The sequence below is a fragment of the Camelina sativa genome, chromosome 4, assembly GCF_000633955.1.
Source record: "Camelina sativa cultivar DH55 chromosome 4, Cs, whole genome shotgun sequence".
NCBI classification, from domain to species: Eukaryota; Viridiplantae; Streptophyta; class Magnoliopsida; order Brassicales; family Brassicaceae; genus Camelina; species Camelina sativa.
In genome coordinates, this window is record NC_025688.1 from 28,279,782 (window position 1) to 28,290,803 (window position 11,022).

General features: G+C 37.5%; 5 protein-coding genes across 7 annotated transcripts in view; 4 read left to right on the plus strand and 1 right to left on the minus strand.

Annotated features, from left to right (window-relative positions):
- On the minus strand, positions 1,864-3,810 carry LOC104783019 (putative casein kinase II subunit beta-4). Of its 2 annotated transcripts, none has more exons than XM_010508095.2 (5): positions 3,343-3,810; positions 3,012-3,230; positions 2,811-2,920; positions 2,559-2,721; positions 1,864-2,396 (listed from the first exon to the last, which is right to left on the minus strand). In XM_010508095.2, the coding sequence occupies exons 1-5, from the start codon at positions 3,569-3,571 to the stop codon at positions 2,263-2,265; spliced, it is 855 nt and encodes a 284-aa protein (XP_010506397.1). In that variant the 5' UTR covers positions 3,572-3,810; the 3' UTR covers positions 1,864-2,262. The 2 variants fall into 2 exon arrangements, with proteins under 2 accessions (XP_010506397.1, XP_010506396.1); XM_010508094.2 differs by having other exon boundaries at positions 2,556-2,721; positions 3,343-3,809.
- On the plus strand, positions 4,435-6,172 carry LOC104783021 (rac-like GTP-binding protein ARAC9). Of its 2 annotated transcripts, none has more exons than XM_019245084.1 (7): positions 4,435-4,719; positions 4,805-4,892; positions 5,143-5,252; positions 5,326-5,413; positions 5,526-5,590; positions 5,689-5,754; positions 5,847-6,172. In XM_019245084.1, exons 1-7 carry the CDS (start codon positions 4,591-4,593, stop codon positions 5,946-5,948), a joined length of 648 nt encoding a protein of 215 aa, XP_019100629.1. In that variant the 5' UTR covers positions 4,435-4,590; the 3' UTR covers positions 5,949-6,172. The 2 variants fall into 2 exon arrangements, with proteins under 2 accessions (XP_019100629.1, XP_010506399.1); XM_010508097.1 differs by having other exon boundaries at positions 5,350-5,413.
- LOC104783020 (F-box/kelch-repeat protein At2g44700-like) lies at positions 6,189-7,600 on the plus strand. The gene has a single exon (XM_010508096.2). The coding sequence runs from the start codon at positions 6,294-6,296 to the stop codon at positions 7,389-7,391; it is 1,098 nt and encodes a 365-aa protein (XP_010506398.1). The 5' UTR covers positions 6,189-6,293; the 3' UTR covers positions 7,392-7,600.
- On the plus strand, positions 7,980-9,107 carry LOC104784403 (F-box/kelch-repeat protein At2g44700-like). The gene has a single exon (XM_010509432.1). It carries the CDS (start codon positions 7,980-7,982, stop codon positions 9,105-9,107), a length of 1,128 nt encoding a protein of 375 aa, XP_010507734.1.
- LOC104784404 (F-box/kelch-repeat protein At2g44700-like) overlaps positions 10,652-11,022 on the plus strand; it is a 2,719-nt gene continuing 2,348 nt past the window's right edge. Inside the window, exon 1 of the mRNA XM_010509433.2 lies at positions 10,652-10,968. Coding sequence (XP_010507735.2) covers positions 10,652-10,968 — 317 coding nt within the window. The remainder of the gene's footprint in view (positions 10,969-11,022) is intronic.

Below are 11,022 nucleotides of genomic sequence, written 5' to 3' on the forward strand. Positions count from 1 at the left end.
TTTTTTTTTTTTTTTTTTTTTTAAATCTATTATCCTTCGAATCAAAAACCCTTCTTCTTAAACCACACAGACGACTCATAATATCTTTCTCCCAAAGAGCTGCAAAAGTTTCTGCTCTGTTTCTATATGTTGGATCAGATCGGAATCTGAGAAAATTGTAGTTCTGGTTTCATGTAAATGAATGTGGAGTTTTCGGGAGAGATCAGAAAGAGAGAGAAGTGTAAGAAGAAGAGCTTCCATGGTTTTGTAATCTTTGGGGTTTGAAATTTTGTTCGATTGTGTTTCATAAAGAAACAGAGCATAATAACTATATATGTTCTAAAATAAATATTCAATTTTCTTTTATGCTTCGTATGATCGTTTCTTTAATAAACCGACATAATTCGTTTCCGTAGCTGTCTAATTGGAAAGTTTTGTTTTGATTTCGAAAAAACAAAATTAGTCTCTTTCGATTGTTCTTGGCGGTATGCAATATACGGCGATAACTAAAGAACTCCGGCGAATCTTTTTTTAAAAAATGTGTAAAAGTGACGGCTCTTTTTTGGGCCTAAAGTGGGCTTTCTCAAGCAGCCTTTATACATTAAGACATTGACACTTCCAACCTTCTATGAAGAGTAGTTAGTTGGTTATTAATTAGTCAGAACTAATCAAAGGTCATCATCATACATACATATATGTTAACTAGTTTATGTTCGTTTACTTGTTCTATAAGGAATGAAGAAAATGTGCATCTTTGACTTTCTTAACAACAACCTTTATTTATTATTACATTCAAAATTTTCTTATGTAAGATTTGGTTGTTAACTTAACTAGCGCAATGAAACGATAGAATTAATATACAATATAGATCATGATCTTTTTCAAGTGTTCATTATGCACGTTTAGTTTGGGCCTTTGTCTCCTTCTGCATTTTTTGGACATCCTGACTTTTGCTTATTTCATTTCATATACAGTATACCAAAAACTTTGTTGCTTGGTGTATCCAGAGGATTGTGCCATGGGGTTTCAAGAATATCATAAGATTCATTTTTAATGGTATATTTGGCAGTCCATATATATTCATTTCCTCTAGTTCGTCTCTAATGGTAAGGAAGTGTTGGAGAAGGCAGTAGATGTTGTGCTTCAATTACAGGCCCCATATCAAGACCGATTCCCTGGCTTCCTCCAAAGTTTTCTGAAGTTTGCATACAGAGTTCTCTTGATTGAGATCTTTCTCCATCAGTCTTCTAAAGTTTCCACCTCTAATTACAAGCCCTATATCAAGAAAGACTCAGTTGCTAGCTTCCTCTTTCTCATGGAGCTCTGAAGTGCATGCAACACAGATGAGACATGGAACAAAAGGTCTGGGATGGGGTTTTTAAGAGATGCAAATGGTGAAGTGCTTTTTGATTGGAATTAAGATTAGTATCAAAACTGACTACAGCTCTAGCTGTTGAAGCGTTAAGCCTTTGATGGGCAATGGTGAGTTTTAGGATTCTAGGTGTTAAGGAATTTGTATTTGAAGTTGATGCAGCAAATGTGATTTCAGCTGCTAGCATCCCCAAAATCCTGGCAAAATCTAATAAATATCCTTCATGATATCGAGGTAATGAGCATTTACATTTACAGTCCATACAAAGAGGTATATGTTTAGATTTGTATGGATCTTTCATTGATTCTTTAGTGTTGGTTAAAGTATACTGTCAAAGCTCAACTGGCAATTGCTTAATGGAGTTGGTACACGTTTGATCAATCTTTACCTTTCAATAATTCAACAACTTGTCAATGTATTATTGATTGTCCACGATTCAAGGAGGATATTGAGGGGACTGAAACACCATGTAACAAAACTACGCATAAGGCATGACTTGTCGACGTATAAAAAGTACAAAACACGATTCTCCAGTGATTGATAAATGAAGATTAGTTCCGTATAACACAAGAAACTTTAAGATAAGTAAGAATACACATAAAATTCCCAGCAATTATAATCAACAGTTAAGCAAAATCCACCCATCTGGTAAATGATTTTAATTGATTACTCACAGCTAAAGAATTTCCCAAGACCCACGTACCCACCAAAGAACGGTTCTATAGAGAAGATTCTACTTTGAACTTCCAAGATTATATAGTGAAAGACTTAAAAGTGTCCGACCTTTTTCTCATTAGCTCTTCTCATCCCCCAACCGTAGCTTAGTATCATCCAGTTCAAACCCGTGACCATCAGAAGAAAGGTGGTTTAGCCACCAAAGACTGTATTCAACCACCGGACTGGTGAGAGTATCATTGCTTGTTGTGTACCTTAAAGCCAAAGATCTTAGGAACATAGTTTTGAGTCGGCTTCTGCGGTTTCATGTTCCCATAGGCCATGAGAAACAAATGAGGGAAAGTAGTTCCAAAGTAAGCTCCATCAATGTCTGCAATAAGCATTAAGGAAAAAAAACACTAAGACAAGAGGACAACACTCTTTGTCTACAAAGAGTTATGCAAGCAGACAAGCTAATCGCTAGTAGAATGCATCATGTTATGCTATATATAAGATTTAATGCCTTTTTGAACAAAGGAAAAAAGGATACTGCCTTGGTATTTAGATCGCGGGTAGTAAATATCCTCGCATTTTGGGCAGTATATCTTCACGGTGCTCGACCTCGGGATATCAGATTGCCCAACCGGAAGACAAGATTGTCCACAACAGAAAACTCTCGGGCATCTCCCGAAATCATAGTTCTTATACTTATCCATCTACAAAAGAGATTCAGCAAAATACATCATTTAAACGATCAATCAGAAACAAAGATATGAAAAACTAAAGAAGAACTCTTGTTTCTTACCATAGCAGCCATTCCTTTAGTAGTGAGAATATAACGAACATGAATAAGACCATATAACATCTCAGCAGCTGATTCCACCATCTCATTCTGTTCTTCAGTAAACATATCACCTAAACCAATAAATTTTTTCACAAGTTATACAAAGAGATGAGACAAAGTAAAGCCTAATTATATCAATACAGTTTTTATTTTTTCACTAACCGTTTGATGATTCAACGTCCAAAATAAGATCAAGTGCATAATCATAGTAAGGAACTTGACCACTCAATCCACAGAGATTAAAATCGTCTTGTATATAATCTTCATCTACTTCACAGAAAAACTCATTCCCTCTTAAATTACAAAACCAAGAGATCCACGATGTATCATCACCTTCTGAACCACTCACATCTGATCCTTCACTATCTGTATCAGATTCAACTGCAAACCAAAACAAAACAAAAAAAAAAAAAAAACCAAAACTTTATTAATATACCCAGATCAGGAAATCTCGAGATAGTAGTAAAATTGAGTGAGAATTTAAGAAACTAACCATCTGGGGAGCGAGAATCAAGCTGAGATTTAGCAGTGGAAGTAGAAGGGAAAGAATCTTTATCCTTAGAAGAGAAAGCCCTAGATGTAGAAGGTGAAGTTTTCTTAAGATGTTTGTCTAAAGCATCATTGATTCGTTTCCGATCAATAGCTCCTCCACCAAGGATCTCCGATCTCGATGATCCACCACCACCCATTATTCCTCCTCCTCCGCTCCGATCCTTGTACATAACTCGATTCAATCCCCCTCAATGAAAAGAAAAAAAAAAATCAAAGCTTTTAGATTCTCAAAGTCTTCGTCTTTCTTCTTCTTATCATCAGAACACACAAGGAGAGAGAGAGAGAGAGAGGCGGAGAAATCTAGGGTTTCAGGATATTTTTTTGATCACAGAGCAGAAGAAAGAGAGAAGAGGTAAAGGGTGCTCTGCTTTTCCCTGTTTGTCATTCTCTTTCTCTCTAATACTGTTTTGTTTTCTTCTCTTTGATTTTTTATCATTCCTCTGCTCATCCTTTTTTTTTTTTTTGTTTAATTCTACTTTTTTTTTTACAAATGGGCTTTGCTTATTGGGCCTTATGATACTGACAGTAGTTATAGAAGAAAACATTCATTTTGTACTTTTTTTTTTTAACTAGTATGATCTATGATAATGATTCTAAATTAAATCTTAGGAAGAAAGGAATCATAAAGTTCAAACTTTTTTCTATTTTTGTATCAACACGGTCGTAATAATTGACTTGTGCCTTTCCTGCTTATTAATGATGATGTGTTTTGGTTGGTCGATCCATTGTCCAAACTTAAAATCGAAAAAAAACAAACTAAAATTAGTTTAGAGATTATTAAAACTAGTTTAAGATCTTGTAAATCTAGTTATGGATATGTAACTCATAAACACCACTTATAACATTATTTTGCTGGATAAGTTTGGACATTTGATTTTTTTTTTTTTTTAAAAAGACAAATTGAAGAAATGGGTGCAGAAGAGTTGTGGAAAGCAAAAGTCTTTTGTATTTTTGAAAAATGGGGAAAAAAACAAACCCACCGAATTAAAAATAGACTCTATTTTAAGGCTTTTGCCTCTCTGACAGCTCAAATTAAAGTTGACTCCTTTTTTTTCCACTCTTTCAAAAATCTTGAAAGCTTTTTCCTCTCAAGAAGTCTCATTCTCCTTCTTCAGTTAAACCAGAGGTACAGAAAGAGAGAAAGAGATAAAGGGTAAGTAAAAAAAATCAGAGATTTTTCTCTCAATCAATGTCAGCTTCAGTGGCTGCAACATCAGCAACAACAGCTTCAACGTTTATAAAGTGCGTCACTGTTGGCGATGGAGCTGTGGGCAAAACTTGTCTTCTTATCTCCTACACCAGCAACACTTTTCCCACTGTATACATATATCAATCTCTCTCTCTCTTTCTTGGATTGCTTTTCTTTATGGCTTTTTTGGTGACTGTTGATCTCCTTATTACAGGATTATGTTCCAACAGTGTTCGACAATTTCAGTGCAAATGTTTTAGTCGATGGCAAAACTGTCAATCTTGGTCTCTGGGATACTGCTGGTAAATATGTTCTTTACTAAATGTCCAACTTGTTGCTGTCTTTTGACTTTGTTTCTCTCAGTTTTTAACTTATTAAGTAGTTGAGAAAATTGAATCTTTACACTGATCTGTGTTAGTCACATGATGCAAAATTGTTTTGGTCCTGAGTTCACTTGCAGATTTTGCTCATGCTTTTTTTTTCAAAAACAAAATCAGACAAAAATTGTGAGTCTTGTGGTATGTCTTTTGGGTGTTTAACATTATATTACAGGTCAAGAAGATTACAATAGGCTTAGACCATTGAGTTACAGAGGAGCGGATGTATTCATTCTTGCCTTCTCACTTATTAGCAGGCCTAGCTTTGAGAACATTGCTAAAAAGGTTGTTGAGACTATGGTTCTTTTTACCATTATATTTTTCACTAAAATCTTACTTCCTCACACCAGCTCATTAGTTTGTGGATCGGTTTCTTTCGCAGTGGGTTCCCGAGCTGAGACATTATGCCCCGACCGTGCCTATAGTTCTCGTTGGAACCAAATTAGGTTGAAGAAATGAACCATTCTGTTAAATCCGTTACGTCTCTGAATGTTTAGGAATCTCACATGAATAAGAGTAAGGGATGTAATGTTCTATCAAATTTTCTTGGTCTTGCAGATCTAAGAGAAGACAAGCAATTCCCAATGAACTATCCTGGTGCTTGTACAATCTCCACAGAACAAGTAAGTTTCATTAAAGATTCTTCTTCAAATATACTACTATGTCACGAACCATGTTAAGAATAGAAATCTTTTATAACATCAAAGATTTGTCTTTTTAGGGTCAAGAACTAAGAAAGGAGATAGGAGCATTAGCTTATATAGAGTGCAGCTCAAAAACACAACAGGTAACTAACCATTAGTGCTTGAGTTACATTCTACAATTAGACAAATATATTGCTGTAAAGAAAGACTTGTGATGATGATAATGGTTTTGTAGAATGTAAAAACGGTGTTTGATGCGGCGATAAAAGTAGTCTTACAGCCTCCTTCAAAGACTACGAAGCAAAAGAGAAAGATTGGGTTCTGCCATGTTCTTTGATCAGTTACTCAAAAATCTATGGTCTTTGCTTTCTTTAAAATATTTTTAGTGTGTTTCTTCTACGAACCATAATATGCAGATCAACCATTACGAGAGTTTGATATTGTAGTAGAGAGTGTATTAACAGAGGTTTTTTAAGCTAAGGTAAGTCTCATCATCTATGTAAATGTGAAACGTTTGGCTCCTTTTGAGTTTTCAAAGTTCAAGATAAACCGGTTTTAACATATTAAACCTGAACCGGAGAAGAAATAAACCGGGTTTTGGTTTTTGGCTAATTGAATAAAACCACAATTCCTGTGAAAGAGTCTTCACTCTTCTTCACTCTATTACCCTAATCTAGTCTCGATGTCAAACCTCGCCGTCTCTAATGGCGGCGAACCACCGCGAAAAACCAACCAGACACCGCCGGCATCGTTTTCGTCGCTTCCATTCGACATCGTGTTGAACGTCTTAGCCCGCGTCCCAAGAAGGCATTACCCGATCCTCCGTTGCGTATGCAAGAGCTTGAGGAGTCTACTTCGCTCGCCTGAGATCCACAAGACTCGATCTTTCCTCGGAAAGGATTCGCTTTATATATGCTTCATGGACAAATCTACAGACCCCAGGACTCCTCGCTGGTTCGCTCTCCGCAGGATTGAGAACAGTACGACTGATGAGAATGTCTTCAACTCCATCGAGTTCCCTTGTGGTTACTCTCTTTCCACCATCGCGGTTGGTCGTGAGATTTTCGTCATTCCCGGAACTCATATTCGCTCAACAAATCTCCAGATCTTTGATACACAATCTGGAAAGGTTCGTGAAGGACCTAGTTTGCTAGTGAAGCGACAATCCAATAGCGTAGAACTAGTCGGCGGTAAGATGTATGTGATCGGAGGCCACAGAGAAGACAAGATTCCAGCGCAAGTATTTGACTTAAAGACGCAAACTTGGGAAGAAGCGCCGATTCCTGAGGAAGATGGGAGATTTGTATGGAGCTGTGCGGCAAGTTTTTCACTAGACAGGAAGGTTTGTGCTTTAATCTCTGGTCGAGGCATGACTTGTTACGATCCTAGAGATGGTTCTTGTGAGACACCTCAGTTGCCTAAAGACAGATGGTGGAAGGCAGGAGTGTGTGTTATAGACAATGTGCTCTTCGTTTACTTCTTGAGATTCGGGTTAATGTGGTATGACTCTCAACTGATGCTGTGGAGGGTGGTTTATGGTTTGGATATTGGCACAGATATTGGCAAAGCTGGATGCGTTACAATGGCTGAATACTATGGGAAGTTGGCTTTTCTATGGGTGAATCGAAGTCTTCTTTGTCCTAAAAGCAAAGAGATTTGGTGTAGAATGATTGGTTTGGATAGAAATGATTCAGGAATTCATGGGACTGCAGAACCGTCTCAACTTCTCTCGATTGTTCCTCGCGACTATAACATGTGTTGTTGTCTGTCTCTTGGTTAAACACGAGATCTCTTGTTGATGATAGATGATGATGTTTAAGTACTTTCTTTAGTAAATGATGATGTTTTAGTGCTTTCTATGAGCTTTTTAGTCATTATGTTTAATATCAGTACAATGTGTTTTCAAGGTTATGAATGTGTTTAGTACTTTCAACTCTCGATTTAGTCATTTGTTGTTGCGGTTTGAGCATCTTGCTCTGTTCCACCTAATCGATTTTGCAGTATTCTCCTAGCAAGTTTGTGTGATTGTCAAATACACTCTTTTACTAATGTTACAAATATTTCTATTTAGCTATTTAGGATTATTTCTATTTTCTTATTTCCTTTTCTCATTTACGGTTTATAGAGATGAAGTCTAGAGATGAAGTCTAGGTTGTAAAGACTCATCCAAGCTAGAGAGTGTTTTGGAGGTTTCGATCGGGTTAGGCCGAGGGAAGAGAGAACTTAGTTCTTTAAAGGGTTTTGGTTTGGAAACAAAGATAGAATAGAATCTCAATTCCTGTGAAAGATTTTCTCTTTTTATGCTCTTTAGTCTTGTCAAGTTTCCGTTTCTAATCTCTCTTTAGTCTTGTCTTTCAAACTAAACTCCATGACTAACCTCGCCGTTTCTAATGGAGACGAACGACCGCCAAAAACCAACCAACCGCTGTCGTCGTCTCCAATGTCGTCGCCGTCATCGTTTACGTCACTGCCACGCGACATGGTATTAAACGTCATAGCCCGCGTACCAAAACGGTTGTACCCAATCCTCTGTTGCGTCTCCAAGAACTTGCGTAGTCTTGTTCGGTCGCCTGAGATTCAAGAGACTCGATCTTTAATCGGAAAGGATTCTCTTTATATCTGCGTCGAGGACATAACTAGGGATGAAGAATATGTGATTACGCGTACTTATCACTGGTTCAATCTCCGCAGGGTTGAGAAGAGTACGACCGAGAATGTCTTCGTCTCCGTCGATTTCTCTTTCCTTTCCGAGTCTTGTCATGTCTCTTCTTCCATCTTCGCCGTTGGTCCTGAGATGTTCTTCATTCTTAATGATGGCTCACCAAGCTTTAGGATCTTTGACACCCAATCTGGAAAGGTTCGTCAAGGACCTAGTTTGCTAGTGAACCGAACGTACAATTGCGTAGGAATAGTCGGCGGTAAGATCTATGTGATCGGAGGATACAAAGAAGACGAGCTTACAGCGGAAAGCTTTGATCTAAAGACGGAAGCGTGGGAAACAGCTCCGAGTCCCCATAACAAAGAAAGACTTATATGGATTCATGGAACAGGTGCTTCACTAGACAGAAAGGTTTGTGCTGTAAGCTTTTTTCGATGCCTGACATGTTACGATCCTAGAGATGGTTCTTGTGAGACATCCCAGATGTCATTTAGCGACTGGTGGAACACAGGAGTGTGTGTTATAGACAATGTGCTCTACGTTTACTTCTTTAGTTACGGTTTAATGTGGTATGACACTGAACTGAAGCTATGGAGATTGGTTTATGGTTTGGATCTTGGCGAAGCTCAAGGCGTTGCAATGGCTGAATACTATGGGAAGTTGGCGTTTCTATGGGAGAAACCTAGTCTTGTTAGTAGTGAAAGCAAAGAGATTTGGTGTAGAATGATTGGTTTGGCTTGGAGTGAAGCAGAAATCAATGGAACTGCAGAACCATCTCAACTTCTTAGGATTGTTCCTCGCACCTTTGATTTTCACCATTGTCTGTCGGTTGGTTAAACTCGAGATCTAGTGTTGACAATAAATGTTTAGCACTCTCTTTGGTGTAGAATGATTTGTTTTGGATAGGAGTGAAGTGAGGATACATTTGACTGTATAGATTGCACCATTGTCTTTCTCTTTTGGGGTTAAACACGAGAGATATATTATGGATACTTGATTGATGGTATCATCATTTACTTCTTCAGCTCTTGAATGAGTTATATTATTGTTGCGGTTTCAGCATCTTGCTCTGTTTCACCTAACCTAATTTGCAGTATTTGCTTAGCAAGTTTGTGTGTTTGTAATTCACTCAGTTACATAGGAGTTGATGTGTTTCTTGCCCTGTCTAGTAAACCGATTCAAATGAAAACCAAAACTGTGTATCTACTAAACCGAATAATACTCAATATTTGATGGTATCCACATTTTATTAACCAAGAAAATTAAAAAACAAAAGATGGATGAATTAGAACACAATGGAAACCAGATTTGGCCATTGTTAATACGAGTAAAAGGCCAAGTACAGGTCAAGAAGATTACAATAGGCTTAGACCATTGAGTTACAGAGTAGCAGATGTTTTCCTTCTTGCTAATTTCTCACTTATTAGCAGGTCTAGCTAGCTTTGAGAACATTCATAATAAGGTTGAGATTATGGTTCTTTTGCCACATTATATTTTCCCTGCAATCAATTATCCAGGTGCTTGCATAATCTCCACAGAGCAAGTATGTATTTTAAAAAGATTGTTCTTTAATGTATACGATCAAGAACCATGTAAAGACTCAAACACAACTGGTAGCTAACTATGATGCTCAAAGTTACATTTTACAATTAGACCAAATATTTTCCAGCTCAATCTGCCAAAATGTTGTGATCATGATGATGATGATTTTCAGAACGTTAAAGCGGTGTTTGATGCAGCTAATAAAAGTAGTTTTACAGCCTCCTACAAAGACTCAAGAAAGATTGGTTTATGGCATGTTCTTTGAATGGTTAACTCAAATCTCTAGCTTTGGGATATTTTTAATATTTTTTAGTGTACTTTTATTCTATGAACAACTCTTGCAGATCAAGATCAAAATTTATAGGAGTTTGATCTTGTAGTAGAGAGAGTTTTAGCAGAATTTGATCTTCTAAGCTAAGTCTCATGCTCATCTATGTGTAAGACAACAAATATAAACCGGATTTAACCGACTAAAACTGTTAGGGAGAAGAAATAAACCGGAATTTGGTGTTTGGCTTATATAAACGAAACCAATTGGAATTAAAGCTCAATTCCTTCGAAAAGTTCACTCACTTCAACTCTCGATTAATGATGCAAGACCATGTTAACGATCATGCTCTTTTATAATCTCATAGATAAACCGGTTATGGTTATGGTTAGTTGGCTATATAAACAGAAACAAAGATTGAATAAAAATCGCAATTCAATCTTTTTCATTCATTCTCAAGTTCTTTTTTGTTTAATCTCTCTCTAGTCTTCTCTTTCAAACTAAACTCCATGACAAACCACCGCAAGAAACCAACCAACCGCCGTCATCCTTTACGTCACTGCCACGCGACATGGTATTAAACGTCTTAGCCCGCGTACCAAAACGGTTATACCCAATCCTCTGTTGCGTCACCAAGAACTTGCGTAGTCTTGTTTGCTCGGCTGAGATTCAAGAGACTCGATCTTCCCTCGGAAAAGATTCTCTTTATATCTGCGTCATGGACGAAACTATGGATGAAGAATATATGCGTACTCGGACTTATCACTGGTTCAGTCTCCGCAGGGTTGTGGAGAGTACGACCGAGAATGTCTTCGTCTCCGTCGATTTCTCTTTCCTTCCCGAGCCTTGTCGTCGCTCTGCTTCCGTCGTCGCCTTTGGTCCTAAGATGTTCTTCATTCCCGGAACTAATCATCGCTCATCAAGCTTTAGGATCTTTGACAC

What these genes read in the sequence shown, in the direction of transcription:
- LOC104783021 (XM_019245084.1), top strand. Translation starts at nt 4,591, where the DNA reads ATGTCAGCTTCAGTGGCTGCAACATCAGCAACAACAGCTTCAACGTTT. An exon ending in TTGAGAACATTGCTAAAAAG is followed by an intron (nt 5,253 to 5,325) that starts GTTGTTGAGACT and finishes CCAGCTCATTAG; the next exon opens with TTTGTGGATCGGTTTCTTTC. An exon ending in GCAGCTCAAAAACACAACAG is followed by an intron (nt 5,755 to 5,846) that starts GTAACTAACCAT and finishes ATGGTTTTGTAG; the next exon opens with AATGTAAAAACGGTGTTTGA.
- LOC104784403 (XM_010509432.1), top strand. Translation starts at nt 7,980, where the DNA reads ATGACTAACCTCGCCGTTTCTAATGGAGACGAACGACCGCCAAAAACC.
- LOC104783020 (XM_010508096.2), top strand. Translation starts at nt 6,294, where the DNA reads ATGTCAAACCTCGCCGTCTCTAATGGCGGCGAACCACCGCGAAAAACC.
- LOC104783019 (XM_010508094.2), bottom strand. Translation starts at nt 3,571, where the DNA reads ATGTACAAGGATCGGAGCGGAGGAGGAGGAATAATGGGTGGTGGTGGA. An exon ending in TGATTCTCGCTCCCCAGATG is followed by an intron (nt 3,231 to 3,342) that starts GTTAGTTTCTTA and finishes TTTGGTTTGCAG; the next exon opens with TTGAATCTGATACAGATAGT. An exon ending in GCGATCTAAATACCAAGGCA is followed by an intron (nt 2,397 to 2,555) that starts GTATCCTTTTTT and finishes TGCTTATTGCAG; the next exon opens with ACATTGATGGAGCTTACTTT.